General features: G+C 45.1%; 2 protein-coding genes and 1 long non-coding RNA gene across 3 annotated transcripts in view; 2 read left to right on the top strand and 1 right to left on the bottom strand.

The window, feature by feature from the left end:
• LOC120693821 overlaps positions 1-4,797 on the bottom strand; it is a 7,218-nt gene extending 2,421 nt beyond the window's left edge. The window contains exon 1 of the mRNA XM_039977036.1: positions 1-4,797. This exon is cut by the window's left edge and continues 2,421 nt beyond it. Within this exon, the coding sequence (XP_039832970.1) occupies positions 1-765 (765 nt within the window). The 5' untranslated portion in view covers positions 766-4,797.
• Positions 4,798-5,202: 405 nt separating this feature from the next.
• LOC120693866 lies at positions 5,203-8,848 on the top strand. Its single transcript, XM_039977082.1, has 2 exons — positions 5,203-6,223; positions 8,843-8,848. Exons 1-2 carry the CDS (start codon positions 6,005-6,007, stop codon positions 8,846-8,848), a joined length of 225 nt encoding a protein of 74 aa, XP_039833016.1. The 5' UTR covers positions 5,203-6,004.
• Positions 8,849-10,923: 2,075 nt separating this feature from the next.
• The window catches only part of LOC120693853, a 7,227-nt gene continuing 3,150 nt past the window's right edge, over positions 10,924-15,000 (top strand). The window contains exons 1-2 of the long non-coding RNA XR_005683195.1: positions 10,924-13,984; positions 14,292-15,000. The exon at positions 14,292-15,000 is cut by the window's right edge and continues 3,150 nt beyond it. This is a non-coding gene — a long non-coding RNA (uncharacterized LOC120693853). The remainder of the gene's footprint in view (positions 13,985-14,291) is intronic.

Raw genomic sequence — 15,000 nt, forward strand, 5'->3', positions numbered from 1 at the left:
AGCGGCTTCTATGAGGAAGGCGGCGCAAAGGAGGCTCGAGGGCTTGTTAAGGAAGGCGGCTAGGGCTGCTGAAGGAGGGAAAACGAAAGGCGTTTTCTGGTCTCCCCTTCGCCTGGGGGTGCTTGTGGGGGGGGTGTGCCACGACGAAACAAGGGAATGAAAGGTCGCTTTGCGTTGGATGCTCTTTACCCTCCCCACTATGAGGGCTCTGTTGTCTTGGGGAGCGTTGAAGCTTGCTTCTTTTCCATACTTTTCTTGGTCATCAATACGACGACCTATTCTTAATAGAACCGATCTGATTTTCACTACAAGAGGAATTTCGTGCTTCTGCCGGATCCTCCCTATCTCCTGATCGAGCTTGTGTAGGTAGATATTGCCTAGTAGGGCCGATAGTAGTACACTGTTTGGGACGGAGTCAGGGCCCTTCTCACCTCCTACGAGTCGTCCGGCGGAAAACTGTTTCTGAGTGGGGTAAAAGAACTTGGAATCGTCGATCTCTTCCTTCAAGATTGAGATGAATCGATGTCGGTCGATGGTGTGAAAACACTTCCTGATGTCGAATTCCAAAAACCAGCGAGAGGTTCCCCACTCTTCTTTGATCCGTCTGAGGGCCGAGTGGCAGCCTCGACCCGAGCGGAAGTGCGATGTGTCTGGAAACTCGGGATCGTAAATGGATTCGGGTACCATTCTGATCGCCTCTTTCATGATCTTTTCTATGGGTAGAACTACTGTGAGCGGTCTAAACTTCGACCCTTCTTTCTTCATTTAAAAAAAGGGGAGCAAAGCCTGTTTTTTGCTCCCTCAATTGATAGATCAGGGCCCCTCCTGCCGGCCCGAACGAAAGGCTCTTTCAGGAAGTAGTCCCATCACTCTCGGGCCCGGCACCAACCAAGAGGAGGCGGGGCTTTCTCCAATCATTCCGAAGAGCCGAGATCTCGTAAAGGAAAAATTAGCTAGCTCAGCAGGTTTGGACCCGGGTGAATCAGTTCAGTGAAGGAAGGGAGCCTAAACTTAAGGCTTTTCCAAGCCTTGCCGATAGGCGCCTCATGGCTCGCTCAGTTCGCTCGCGGAGTTCTTAGATCAAGTAGATCTGGATAGAGTCTCGCTCATAAAGGAAGAGTAGCGCGCTAGCGCGGCTCGCTTCGCTTTTCGACGCGGAGCTCGCAGCTGTCGAAGCCTGCTTCAAAACTACAGGGCGTGCGTTAGCACTACGGCTTTTCAGCCTCCCTTTGCTGGTTCCGAACTATCACTGATCCCAGAGATCAACCTTCAAACCTTTTTCTTTTAATCTCAGGAAGGCTTTCTCGGGGAGAAAGCAGGTTGGGGAACTGCTAAACGACCTAAAAGAAAGAGGAGACTGACTCTGACCTTTCAAAGCCCTATCTCATCTGGTTGATAGTAGAAGGTACGTACGATGGTACCATGGACATAAACGAGGTCGAGCATATCTTTAATGATTTCAAACTAAAGCGTACCTAAAGCCTGCCCTGGATATGAAAAAGGGATTTGAGCCAGAAGAAGATGAGGATCTATCACCAGATGAGGAAATGGAAACAACTAAGTATTAGTTAGGTTTAGGTTCCGGAAATGGAAATGGTAACAGCGGCCCAAAACAAAAATGGTAAGGTTTTCTTTGAAAAGAAAAAGGAATGGGATGGGGTATGAATCCTTAACTACAAAAGTAAGCACCTCTCCTAACTAATTAGTTAGTATCGAGAGACTAGGCTTTTCATTAAAGTTGAAGGAGACAAACAAAGGTACTCTTGCCGATGGAAGAAATTCCATCGTCGTAAGGGAAGGCCTTGGTCAATCAACTCACCGCCATTGACCAGGGGGGGGGGGAACAATCTGATGAGCGAGATCATAACACGTGAACAACAAACCATACCGATAGGTTGATAGTTTTCTGTTGGTACGGCGTGTGGTCACAGGAACAATCGGCGGTCGTAGCATGAACTCAAGAGTACCTTCATTTTACAGCATATAGAGGTGTACCAATCCCACCATGATCGCCAGAGCAAGATTCATTCTTTAATCGCTACCAGATCAAACATGAGACCAGCATCCTAAAAAAGAAAAAGGAACGCAAAAGTTTTTAGAAATCCTTATCTTTCGGCTTTTTAAAGAAGATAGGCCATTACAAAAACAAGGTCTAACAGTCGACTTTCCTATCAGGATTTTACAACCTGAATACCAAGGGACCACTATTAGAAGAGAGCATAATAAGTAAATGCCGACGCCATCTTTTACTTTTTGGATGGTCGGCGGCGCCATAAACTCGATAACCAGCACCGCGGAGTCAATAAATTCAACTAAATAGAATCCTAAAACAATCTTATTCGAGCACACGCGGGACCCGCAGCAATGAAATTCACACAAGCGGCAATCATCCGAGCAGAGAATGGAGAAGGGAAATATACTTTTAATTGTTTTTCCGAATGAGAAAGCCTTTGGCAAACTCCTTGCAAATCCGTTTTTGCCGGGCACAATAGACATATCTGCTCAGTCACAACATAAGGAACCCCCAATGTTCCTCAAAGCCTACCCGGCCTGACTGCTTTAGTTGAATGATCTGATCCCGAAGCTAGCTTTCTACTTAAATTGCTATGACTGGCCAACTAATGATCGGACTACCTATCTTGATGCTTTGAATCTGTATTCAGAGCTTTTTTCCAACTACCGGGACTACTAATTTAAAGTACAAAGCTCTCCTATGAATATGCTACTGCTCTTACTTTCTACCTGAATCCGAGCATTGAAGCAAGCTCTTTATCGCACCATAACCGAGTCTCTCCTTGCAGCTCTGACCAATCCACCCGTCATTGCAAATAACTGCTCCTTACTCTTTGATTGTATGTCCATTTTTGCTTGATGTCTGGCTCACCGGATCTGGTACATGAAAAAGCCATTCCTTTTCGCTTTCCTTCAACCACTCAGTATACTTTTTTACTGGAAGAGTCAAGCGAAAGCAATTTGTTTAGAAGGAAGAGGAAGACCTGGGGGGCTTACGTCCTCATTTCACTCTTTTTGCTCCTGCGAGACACGACTCAACTACTTTTTACAATTGACAGGGTAGCTCGGAGGTCAGACGAGGGGTCTTCCCCATAAAGATAGATTAGTACTGGAAGGTTCAGATGAAGGAAGGGCTGAAACAAGGCACAAACTTTTAAATGGGGTAAAAAAATATGAGCAATCCGTGAGAATAGCCCTATCTCTTATAAAGAAGAAGATAGATAGGTCCACGAGTTGAGACAGAGAAGTTCTGACTAATCAAGTAGGAGTTTACCCACGAGAGTCAGAGGCTGCCTCATCAAAGGGGTATAGAAATAATTCAGAAGCACTATGGCCTGAAGCGAAGGGCAGGAACGAACGGAATCAATGTGTTCCAATTTATCCGGAGTAAGGACAGCAGCTGAGAAGGGGCAAAAAAATAGCGTAGAAAAAAAAGGTAGGACCAGATCATGCGAAGAGCTCTTCGCCCTATTGATTAGGAATCTCGATCAGAAACCACCAGGCCATGTCTCCCGATAAAAGATGATCCCCACAATGGATGTCAGGCCTTGGCTTCATAAAATCAGATTGGATCCGCACTAGAGGATAAGAATACAGATAGGCTGACTAAGAAGATCTGCAAATTATCTTACCTGAAAAGATGAGAAAGGAATACCTGCAAAATAGAATAAACACATGGCACAGCTGGGTGCTAGAATAGTAGTTAATAGAAGTTCTAGTCACTTAAAAAAAAAAATAACCACTGCTTAACTTAATTAGATCGTAGAAGATAAGTAAGCGGGTTCGGGCAGTTAGTCTTATTTGAAGGTAAGAAGTTCGGGTAGTAAGGGCTAGGTTTATATAGGGGCTATATTTTTTAGAAACATATGGTCTTGCTCATTTCCCATCAAGGAATGGAGATTGGGTTGGTGTTTGGAAGGGATTCAGTAAACTGACCTTGGCCAGCAAGCAGAAAAAGGACTGACGTCTTGGGGCGCGCTAGCGCGCGTACTCTTCTTCTGCGAGACTCCATCCAAATCCACCACTTACTCGTTGGTTGGTGTTCCATTCTGTTATCTTATACTATGCTGCCTTCTTCAATTCCATTCTTCGTCTCCCTAGTCGAAGTCTTCTTGCTGGCCCAACCCAACATGCATTTTAGAGTGCCGTGCCAGGGCGATAGGCGCTCCGCAGTCATGCATGATCACCAGAGCCTTTCTTGGCTATGTAAATATAGGGCCGGAATAAGTGCAAGATCCTCAACAAAATGGATTAAGGTGGGCTTCGGATTATTAATAATTTTTTCTATCTTTTTTTTTTTTCCTCAAGTTCTTGTTTGCTGCCGCTATTATCACAATATCCCTCCTTTTAGGGATAAAGCTATCAATGGTGAATTGAGCTTTCGCTATCCTTTTTTTTTTAAGAGCTTTTTTGAATTTGAATGGAAGAAAAGTAATGAAACCTGCGATGGCTACTGAATAACCTCCTTTGATTTTCTTAATTTTAAACCCTTTTACCTTTTTCTTCGTTCGCCAAATCTTCTTCAGTTCTATCCAAGCTCGGTTTTGTCTGAATCTTTGTGGAAGAAGAAGCGGTTCGCCAGCCGCTACATCCAGGGATCCCACAAAATCATTAAACCTGGCGGCTGCTCGCTCTTTGATCAGTGATTCACCGGCCACTAGATCGATGAAGAATCTCTCAAAAATCCGCTTTTTGATCAGTGATTCACCAGCCACTACATTCTTGGATCCCACCTTATTCTCAAACCTGGTGGCTCGCTTGATTGGCAGTCCTGTAAGCTCATCTTGCATACAAATTTTGGGGGTACCAAGGCCTGCATCCACCAAGAACATTTCTTCCCTTAAGCGTAAGCGTAAAACAGAAGATTGTGAGGCGTTTCCACTACATAATAAGAAACTCGAATTAGATCTTGGAAATGATCGACTCCAATAGATGCTCATCATAAGCTTTTTTTTCCTCCTATTCCTATTGATCAGAAGTATCCAGCAGCGCCACGCCAGAGTGACTTCCGAAGCGCTACGGACGGGACGAAATCCGGCAGCCAGTTGCTGGCTCTGAATAACCAGCCCAGCAAGAAGCAAAATTCTTCCATAACATAACGGGGCGGGGTTGCGCGCGAGCCGAGTGACGTAGGTGCACAAGAGTACTTCGCGCCACAACCATCTCTTTTTTATAGGTTCTACGGACCGATGCCTCCTGCTTCATCTGGTAAAAAAGAGTCATAGATATGCCTGTAATTAGAAGGAAGAACCGCCATAAAAATCTTCCTCGTGTATCGTCTGTAGCAGAACTATGAACGGGAGCTAGCAATCCGGACCGTATTGAAAAGGTTCCTGAGACACAGCATGGAAGAGTCAAAATATTAAGAAGCGAGGTCCAATAATGAAGAAGGGGTAGAATTACTGAATGAATACGAGCTGTGGCTAATACCCGAGGCATAAAAGACGCATTTTCTACGGGATCCCGAAACCACCAGCCACCCCGACCTAATTCATGATGAGCCCACCAACTTCCTGGCGAGATGCCTACGGTTAAAAACAACCAACATGTCAAGATCCAAATTCGAATTGGTTCCTGGTCCTGGTCAGAGACCACTGTGTTCGCGCCGGCGGTCCAACAAAGAGGCGAAGTAGTGGTGTCTTTCTTTCCATTACGAACGACACGCTTCGCCTGCTCCCTCCCCGTGTCCATTAGCGCTCCTGTCCAGAGCGAAGAGAAGGCGAAAAAGCGCCGCCGAAGCAGCATGAGCAGGCTTCTATTGCTACGCAACAATAGAGCAGGCGCGCCGCCCACAAAATGTTTGAATGATCGGGTAAAGAGCGAGCTTCTTATATGGATATGGGATCCGACGCATCCAGCAGAGCGAAGCAGCGTTCCATTCTTTTCGGCGGCATCCTTCCGCATTGGCGGCGAGTGGAGTGCCACAATCCTATTCATCATTTTTGATCTACATAACCCAAAGCCCATAGCACTGGCGACGTCTCCGGCATAAATGCAAGGAGGATGTATAGCTGATATAGGATCTTGTGGAACAGGATTTGATTCTGCAAGCGGTTCGGTACGAACGAAGAAATTTCGAACAAAAGGATCGGAACTCGCTGATAGGAAAGGAGAGAAAAACAAAGCAATGCCAAGAGCTCCGTCAATCTGCTGTTCATCGATAGACGAAGCTCTCTCTTTTTCATCTCGTGCCAGATGTAACAAAAGATTAGTCCTTTTTCCTTCTCGCGAACCACGGGAGCGCCCAGCGCCCAGAAGAGCAAAGCTCATTTTCAAAACTGGGTCAAGCGGCGCATTAAAAAGGGCTGGCCCGTTAAAAGGACGCTTACTTTGCGAACGAAGTTCAGAATCAACAAGGGTTCCCCGAACGAAGGGAGTGTACAACTGGGGCGCAGCCCCACTTTTTTGTTGGAGAGATAGAATGGAGTTCTTCACGAAGTTCGAGACAAAGGAAAAAAGAAAAGTTTCTCTATAGCCTCCGCGTTTTGAGACATTATGGCTTTGGGGTCGACCCCGGTAACAAAAAAGGAATCCATAAAAACTTGGGATCCAACACCATGATAAAATACTACCCTCATGATTAGACCATGTCCCTGAGATTTGATAAAAAAAAGGTGCATTAGCGGTTAATACGTTGTAATTAGATAAGTTATTTGGAATATGACGGAACGAAAGACCAAGGAAAGAAAGAAGAATGCACCAAAATGCAGGTGCTGCACCAAACGCTGGTGGTTGTTTCTTGTTGTAAGTGAATGCAACGAAAAGACCCGGAAATAACAAATAATGAGAAAATTCATTTATAGACATTTCGTGCTCATTTCCAAATTTCTGCTTAGTTATTCCCATCATCCGGTAACCACAGGATGATCCCAATCTCCTTTTAGTAATAGATCTTTTTGATATGTCTCAGTCTCAGCGGCAAGGAAGAGAAAATGCATCGAGTCGTTTATCAAGAAAGTGGACGAGCATGGTGGTCCCTATATCTCTGAGGGGTGTACCACTGTTTTTTTTCAAGTCAGCTTAAGAGGTTCAAAAGAGAAAGTCACTCTCCTTATTCTTGGCTAGTGGAATGGAAGCAAGACTCTTTCCTATCCACTTTGCCGAGGGGAGAGAACTAAAAGATAACTCAAGCTAGACAGAAAGGTGCAAAAGTCCACAGTTTCTTAAAGATCCTGTAAGCAAGTAGGTTCAGATTGTCATTTAGCTTCAATTTCTTCAGTCTCACAAGCGGGTCCGCATGCAACAAAAGAAATTGTATTTGCCTACTACTCCGACCTTGCCCTGAAAGGATAAGGAAATTGGATAAGAGCGAGAGCTAGACTGACTGTTGGTCCAATGCTAGTGGAGGATTCAGACTGAGGACCCCCCCCCCCAGCGGCGGCTACTCATAAGAAGATGAAGGATTGAAAGAGGACTGATCACCCCTCTGATTTGTGATCTTTTAATAGAAAGAAAAAGCCTTCTCTCAGACTTCAAGGTCAATGAAAGCGGGATTCAAAATGATTGACAGGTACCAAAGCAAACATCCCTTTTCCCCTTGCCTGCCTCCCCATGACGAATCTTTTGTCTACCTGGATCTTCGCCTCATAGCAATTCTCAAGCAGAGAAGCCATTTCTTTCTCTCTCTGATACAAATTCCCATCTCATGAAATTTTCTAAAAAATTTTTCTTAAGAAAATATAGGGCTGGCCTTTAAGATAGGATTCCATAATTGCAAATTTTTTTTAGGACTCAAAAAGAAAGCAATAAGACTGAATGAAAAGTGGATTTTAGACCTGGCTGACTTACATGTTTACGTCTCATATTGGCTAATGTATTTGGAAGCCCTAGGAACGTCTGTAAAATCTTATTAATAAACTTTCCAGGGTGGCTGCTGAAAAAAGAGCTAAGAATATGAGGTGGTAGAAATAAATAGAATCCAAATACCAGAAAGACAATAAAAATAAGCGCATTTGGGAGCAAATCAAATATAGTGACCATTAATGAGAGTCAGGTTCAAACAATTCAAGGATTGTAAAGACCATAACATCAAAGTAGAATGCACCAAATTGAGCCTATTACCAGTTCCAGGAAGAGCACACCAAAAGAAAGAAACTCTTACTAAAAAAAGCGAATCACATCTCGATCCACAAACTGCCAAAAGCCTTTGTTATTCCATTCCCAGTGGAACGTCAACCTGTTTAACAAACAAAAAACTTGCTGAAAAGAAACAACCTTATTTTCAAGTGACAGGCAATATCCATTTCAACCTATTATGAAAGATAAATGGGTTAACTGCACAGCTAATTGAATTCCTTTTCGAGGTTGAGTTCATCTTGAAACCGCATTTGCTTCCTAATTAAACTGAGACTAAATCATAATATTAAAAAAACGAAAGACTCCACAGAACATGAATGAATTCAGGTACATCACATCAGGCTTATATGTGCCGGTATCATACCAGTTTCAAGATTCTTGCTAAGCCCTTCTTGTTGCAACATATCCAGTTTCTTCTAAGGTTTCTTGAATTGCTCAAGTTCCTGCTCAACGCTTCTTGTCTAGCTCCGGTCTAGCACTTGTACCAGTCGCCTACCAGATCACGGCTTTGCTCCAATTCTTGCAGTCTCTCCAATTATGCAATCCTCTCCAAAATTGGGGCTTTTCTTCACTTCAGCACTTCCCCTCGCAGTGGATTCCACTAGGTTCTTAACCTCTTCCCAATTCTTAAACTGAAACCTGCGATGTCTAATCCAACTCGGCACCTAACCAGCTTGTCAGCATCGTAAGTTTGCCTCAACATTCCCCCTAGAAATAGAATAAGAATGTAAATCTACTTTCATTTATTTATTAGGGATGAGACTTTCTTTTTTTTTTCTAGAACTAGAATAAGTAAGTATGCTCTGGAGTAAAAGGATTCGAACCTTTGCATGCCGGTACCAAAAACCGATGCCTTACCACTTGGCTATACTCCAAATGGTCGGTTCCTGGGGAGAGGGGGAAGGGAGAAGCAGGGCTCGAAGAAAACGAGCCGTGCAAGGACGCGGGGATATAGCAAGTAAGCTGCAAGGTTTTCCCTTTAGGACCGACTACAACAAGCTCGCGACTCTAATAGAAACTAAGGGTCAGCTCTCTGCTCTATTTGCTTGCAATGCGTTGCCTATCAAAGTCGGCGAACGCTTCCACCCCCTCTTGCCCTTGTTACGCAACACGCCAACAAAGAACCTTGGTTCCGTTGCGCCCTGTATTCCGAGGCGACCATTTCGCGCGGTTCGATCCATTTCCCGATCCGCAAAATCCGATAACGTACCTATATGAGTGGGATGGATGGTAAATCATTTGCAGTCTTTTTCGGCAGGACCTAGACACGGAGGTTCGGGAAGTAGCGCATGACAGCATTCACTGGTGAAAGGACTGGCAGCAGCGAGAGCATCATAGTTGACATGGTCGGAGCTACAGTCCCCATATCCGTCTCTACTCTTTCTGTAATTGACTTCCTCCCGCTCCCAACCAACCTTTTCCTTTGAAAGGTCTTCCACTAGTGGTCGAGGGATATGAATCTGGATCCCGATCTTGTCTCACGGACTATCCCGTAGTGGTTCTGTGACCGTCAATTGGATCTATTTCTTTCACACGGTCAACTGGCTGGCTGCTATTGATTGATATCAGAGCCCGAGCCTTTGCCCCTTTTTGCATGGTCAACGAGTTATGGTCCACCTCCTATCGGCTACTGAAGCCCGAGTATCAAACTACTGAAAGCGGAGAATACCTCGGTACCTGCTTGATGGTGCTGGCAGATCGACTACTTGGTCTGGGGGGTTCCGTATCAATCCATGGGGGCTTTAGTCATAGCCCCCGCCTCTGCTTTGTTCCCGCTCTAGGCTTAGACCATCCTTCATCAGTGCTTCCTGCGCTTCTGATTATGGAGCTGTACGACCTTCCGTTCCGGGTCAACGAATGAAATGAAACAACTGCCTCTCCCTCTCCCGTCCATCAAAAAGTGTTATTTCCTCCAGCTCCCGACTCCGCTTCTCCCTCCGATGCCGGTAGATTAATTCATTGACAAAACCCATTGATTCCAAGCAAGAGGATGCGCGTTAGCGCAACGGCTTTCGCGCTAGTTGCTCAATCCGTTGCTTGTTTGGTGAGAAAATCGCTGATGCGAACTCGGTAGTGCTACTGAAACCACTTTGTGCATCTTCAGTTGCCAGGAAAGAAAGACGTGCTGGGTCAGTCCGGCACGTCACGCTTGCTAATACGGCCCGGCTGCCCCTATACAGAAATCGTTTTCTCGATTGACCAACTTAACATACGCGTTTTCGTTATGGACAAGCTCTCCTTCTGTGCGCATCGATCGACCGACGTAGGGATTTGCATGGGGCGTTGCGCGTCGCGTCGGAGATTGTCAGACAATAAACGTTTCAATGGGTGTAGGTACAGGGGGAGGGGGTGTGGCGTACGCCACTGACTTTCTGGTGTGCAGGATGCACTTCCCACATGATTGTACAGTAGGCGTTGGAGCCCTCATCTGTAGGTACATGGAGGTGTGGTGATCGCATATGCGGAGCAGCTTCCTTCGAGATGCCTTTGACCCGGGACCTACAGTCAGCACGAGAGCGTTAACATCAAGGACGGAAGGATTCCCATGCATGATGCGTACAACTCTAATCGCGAAGCGAAGTAAAAAAAACAAACCGCTGAAAGGAGAGAATGCGGGAGACAGAATGATGTCGGGCCAACACAAGAAGTCAGACTAAACAACCCATTCGACGCGTCGGGGGTACTCGACCACCGGGAGATAGGGATTTAGTGACTTACCAACCAACCGGACATTGAGGGCAAGACATACCATACAAATCACGGCTTCGGCTGCTGTAGTCCTCTAGCCGAGCCACTACTAGCGTGTGTGTAATTCATGGCAGTTCACTATTTTTTTTGTTATGGAGCTATTCTCTTTCTTTTATTTTTATATAGTATAGAGCGGTAAGTTAGTGCTGTTCTAAGGAAGTGGTAGCTGTTCCAGTACACAAAGAAGGGAGATTTGTGTAACCCGAGCTCTTTGATCAAGACGGTGTGGCCAAAGTCAATCCTTTGAGAAAAAAGTCATGTATTTTCGTTGGCTATAGTGATCAGCACAAGGGGTACTGCTGTTATGATCCCCGCACGCAGAAAAAACTCATCTCAAGACATGTCACATTTGATGAAACACGATTTGCCTCGCTACCCCATGCGCCTCTTCTCGGGGAGAGATACACACACGCGCGATGACTGCTTTGCCACCGCCCACTCTATGTGCTCCGATTAGCGTTCCGACGCCTGGCAGTGCACACGGCTCAGATTCGGTTGACCACGCCCACATCCGCTTCAGACATAAAGGACCATTGGGGTCCGGCCCTATCGTACTGGAAGTCCCATGCTTTTCGTTTTTCTTCTCGTGCGTTAGGATTGAAACCTAAGCTAATTAAGCTACTATCTCTGGAGAATGGTATCCGTTCATTTCTGCCTGTCCATAAGCGTATATAGGATGAAGTCTAAACGAATGTGCCACTCCCATTACGGTTAAGGCATTTGAGAATATTAGCATTGGGCACTCTAACTCGAAGGAAGAAGCCGAAGCCAGTCCAGTAGCTCGAACTCAGACTATCTACGAAAAAGATGGAGTGCTTTAGCCCTTAATCTGCCTTGTTTTGAGAAGCGGGGAGGTAGTTTTGTCAAGCTCGTTAAACGCAACGACAGTCAAGGCTAGGAAGATTTTCCAGGCCAGCCAACAAAGTGGGATATTCTTTGGAAGAAAGCCTGTATTGTTTGACAAGATCTTTAGGTCGGTCTCAACACGTTGGCATCTTCTATTCCTGACTCATTGGGGATATTATGCCTTTTGCTTGTCAGAAGTAGACCGACGATACGGACTAAAGTAAGTCAGATCTCAAAATATTTTATTTCATCATACTCAGTCCTGAAAGAACAAGCAAGGGATGAGCGCACGCTGGTAGTAGAAGGAAGCGGAGATGGAGGCAGCTAGGCATCAGTTTGAGTTCGAGATCGAGACCAGCTTGAGCCACTATTGCTAGGACGGGCTTACTTAGACTGAGAACAGAGATTCTTTTCTCTGCTATGCTACTTTCCTCTTTCTTCCCTGAGGGCATTCCTTTCCTGAACATAGAGCCAAACAGTCTTGCCCGGAACTCTATCCCCCCGATTCCTTCCCTTCTTGAAGAAAACGATACCGAGAACACCATCCAGGCAATAGCACTTGAAAAAATGAAAATACCATCTGCGTCAGAAAATATTCTATTGCTATTCGGGAGAACACAGGCTTCGAAAGCTTACTGCCCGGCCATGCTACTCTGTTTTGGTTGAAGTACCTTCTGACACTGCTGATTCCATCTTTATATCGTTCGAGCTAGCCCCATGACTTCTTGGTCGAGCGCAGCTCTTGTTCGATTTCTCTTTCTTTGATCGAGCGCAGCGAGAAGCAAGTCTGGCGAACCTTGTGCTAAAATTCCTTCTTTTCTTTCTTTCTTGGTTTTGGATCGGTTTGTTAAAGGTGGGAAAGGTTTGTTTACAAAGGCATGACTCAACTGCTGCAAACTTATCAGGATTGTACCTACCGTGAAATTCGTGCCGCATGGCAGTCTTGCATGTAAAAGGGCCTGTGGTGGTGGTTATCTATCAGGCGGGAAGCGCCAAGCCTATCACGCGGGAAAGACCCCTAACCAACCACCAACTTACCTTCCAACCAAGCCCTTCGATCCCGCGCTGCTGCTGGGTATATAATCTCGGTCCTCCCCTTACTTTGAAGCCTACAGCTCCACAATTCGTTTTCCTGTAATTAATGGCAAGAATCCAAAAGATACTGTTTTTTCTTTTTCTTGTCTTTTTTCTGCTTTTTCATGGCATCGAAGCTACGCGAGGGAAAGCGATGCCGCCCACTCTGCCGCAAAAGGGGGCGGCTTTCTTCTTCCCCAAAATGACAGTTCCACCATCAGGGCCCAGCATGCAGCAGAATTCTGTGGAGAGGCTGCCACTAAATGATGCAAAGCGCCTTGTGCCATCCGGCGCTAATCTTCTACATCACTAGGTTAGCGGGACCTGAAGAAAGACTAAGTCCGTCTGTCGAAAGCTCAGTTGTTGGTTTGGTGATACTAGTGCTTTCTAGTGTTTGAGTTGTTCAGGAGTCGTTATAAGTCAGATTACCTCATTGTAACGCAGGTGTCCCCTGCTTTCCTTATTTCCTTTTTTCTTGTATGAACTTTGGCTTTCTTAATAAAGCTGGGCGTCTATCCTGAGTGTGAGCATTCATAGTTGTGAACTTGTGATACTATTGTTTAACTTGCTGCAAAGACTACTTTTACTTGCAATTGGTTTATAAAATGGTCTGGTGCTTTAGGGGGTCTGCTCCCACAATTACTTAAGATCTAGTGCTGTTCTAAAGTCTAAACCAAGGAGCAAATGAAGAATTATCTGTAGTTAGCAGTTGTGTTTTGAGAAGAGTACTTCCTTATCTGGAGATTCTAGACATTTGTTATCTGGGGAAGTTCACTAATGAACACAGAAAAGTGATTAACCTAATGAATATTCTTATATCCTTGGTTTGTTAGCAGTTCTGGATTTTTAAGCCCTTTCTTTGATTTGATTAAATAAGAAAGGACTACTTGGAAAGCGACACAGACACTGGTACATCAGGAAAACCTTTAGAACTCACCGTTCAACTTGATCTTCGCAGGAAAAAGCTTCTTCTCTATTAAGAGCAAATATCAATAAATAGACCAGCCAGCCGAGTGAACAAAGCCAGCCACAGCTTCTCTCTTCCTTCTAGCTCACGGGGAAGGAAGAAAAGACTTTTCTTATTCCAAGCCAGCTACGGGACAAGTGAAACGGGCAGTTAGTTCAGTGAGGACAGCAGTTCCAGCAAAGACAGTGGAATGCCTTGGTAAAGCTGTTCATTCTCAACGGGAAAGGATTTCTCTATTGCAACGGGGCTAGTTTCAACAAGGTGAGCAAAGCTAGATACTTAGGCTTGTCCAGTTGTTCCACCAACCCCTGCTCCCGACCCAGGTACATTCTTCTTGGCAGCTCAAGACCTTTCTTGTTCCTTGCTCCCGTGGATCGATACTAGTTACTTACCTTTAATCTTAGCTTAGTGTCTTTTACCTAACCTACTCGCTCGCCGAGCTTTTTTTATCTTGGTTATTGGCTTTTTTACTCAAGTTAGAGCTTTTCTTTCCTGGCTTTTTCACTCGAGTTGTTTAATTGTTCGCTTGGCTTTAGCTCATTTTTTTGTCCATTTCTTCTCTTTACAGATCCCCTCGAAGTAGGAAGAAGAATGGCAATGAAAAATAATAGCAATAGTCGTCTCGTAGGTGCAGGTGCTGGTGAAAGAATAGCTTATGGGGCTGGAGTCAAAGGAGCTTTCATAGACATAGAAATCATAATAGAAAGAGCAGGCCTGCGAGCAGCGAGTGCCCTTTGTAAGTTGTGAGCCTGTCAAACCATAGGCGCCTTACCGCCCCCCCCCTTTATTTTTAGAATTAGAAAGAAGGGGATGAAAGACAAAGAAAGAGATAAGGTTATTTATGATCGGAGAAAAGGAAGGGGAAGCTGGTGAATAACTTAACCCATCCTCGCTGGCTGGAGTTAGAGCTTTCTTAGGTTAGGAATCCACATAAGAAAGAAATTCTCATCGTTGACCACGAGCCATTCTAGACAGTGCGGGCGGCAAAGCACTTTTTAATGGTTTTGGTAGTTCAATTTCAGTAAATTAACCAAGGCATAAGGTATGTTTAGACGAATCGGCCCTATTTATCACTCTTGCTACCAGTTGCATAGAATCTATCATAAGCCGTTGTAAACAAAGGATTTTCCTATTAATAATTGGGCCAACCAACCAAATAGTAGGGTTTTTCGCACGATACGGGAGTAGGTCTCTCCATCTAGGAAAAGCAAAAGCTGGACGATCGAGAGAAAGTAGTAGGCTCATATTCCGGTTCAAGTACAAGTAGAGGATCACGC

This window comes from Panicum virgatum, unplaced genomic scaffold (assembly GCF_016808335.1).
Source record: "Panicum virgatum strain AP13 unplaced genomic scaffold, P.virgatum_v5 scaffold_183, whole genome shotgun sequence".
NCBI lineage: Eukaryota > Viridiplantae > Streptophyta > Magnoliopsida > Poales > Poaceae > Panicum > Panicum virgatum.

Excerpts from the sequence above, each read along its gene's own strand:
- LOC120693866 (XM_039977082.1), top strand. The coding sequence starts at position 6,005 with ATGCAAGGAGGATGTATAGCTGATATAGGATCTTGTGGAACAGGATTT.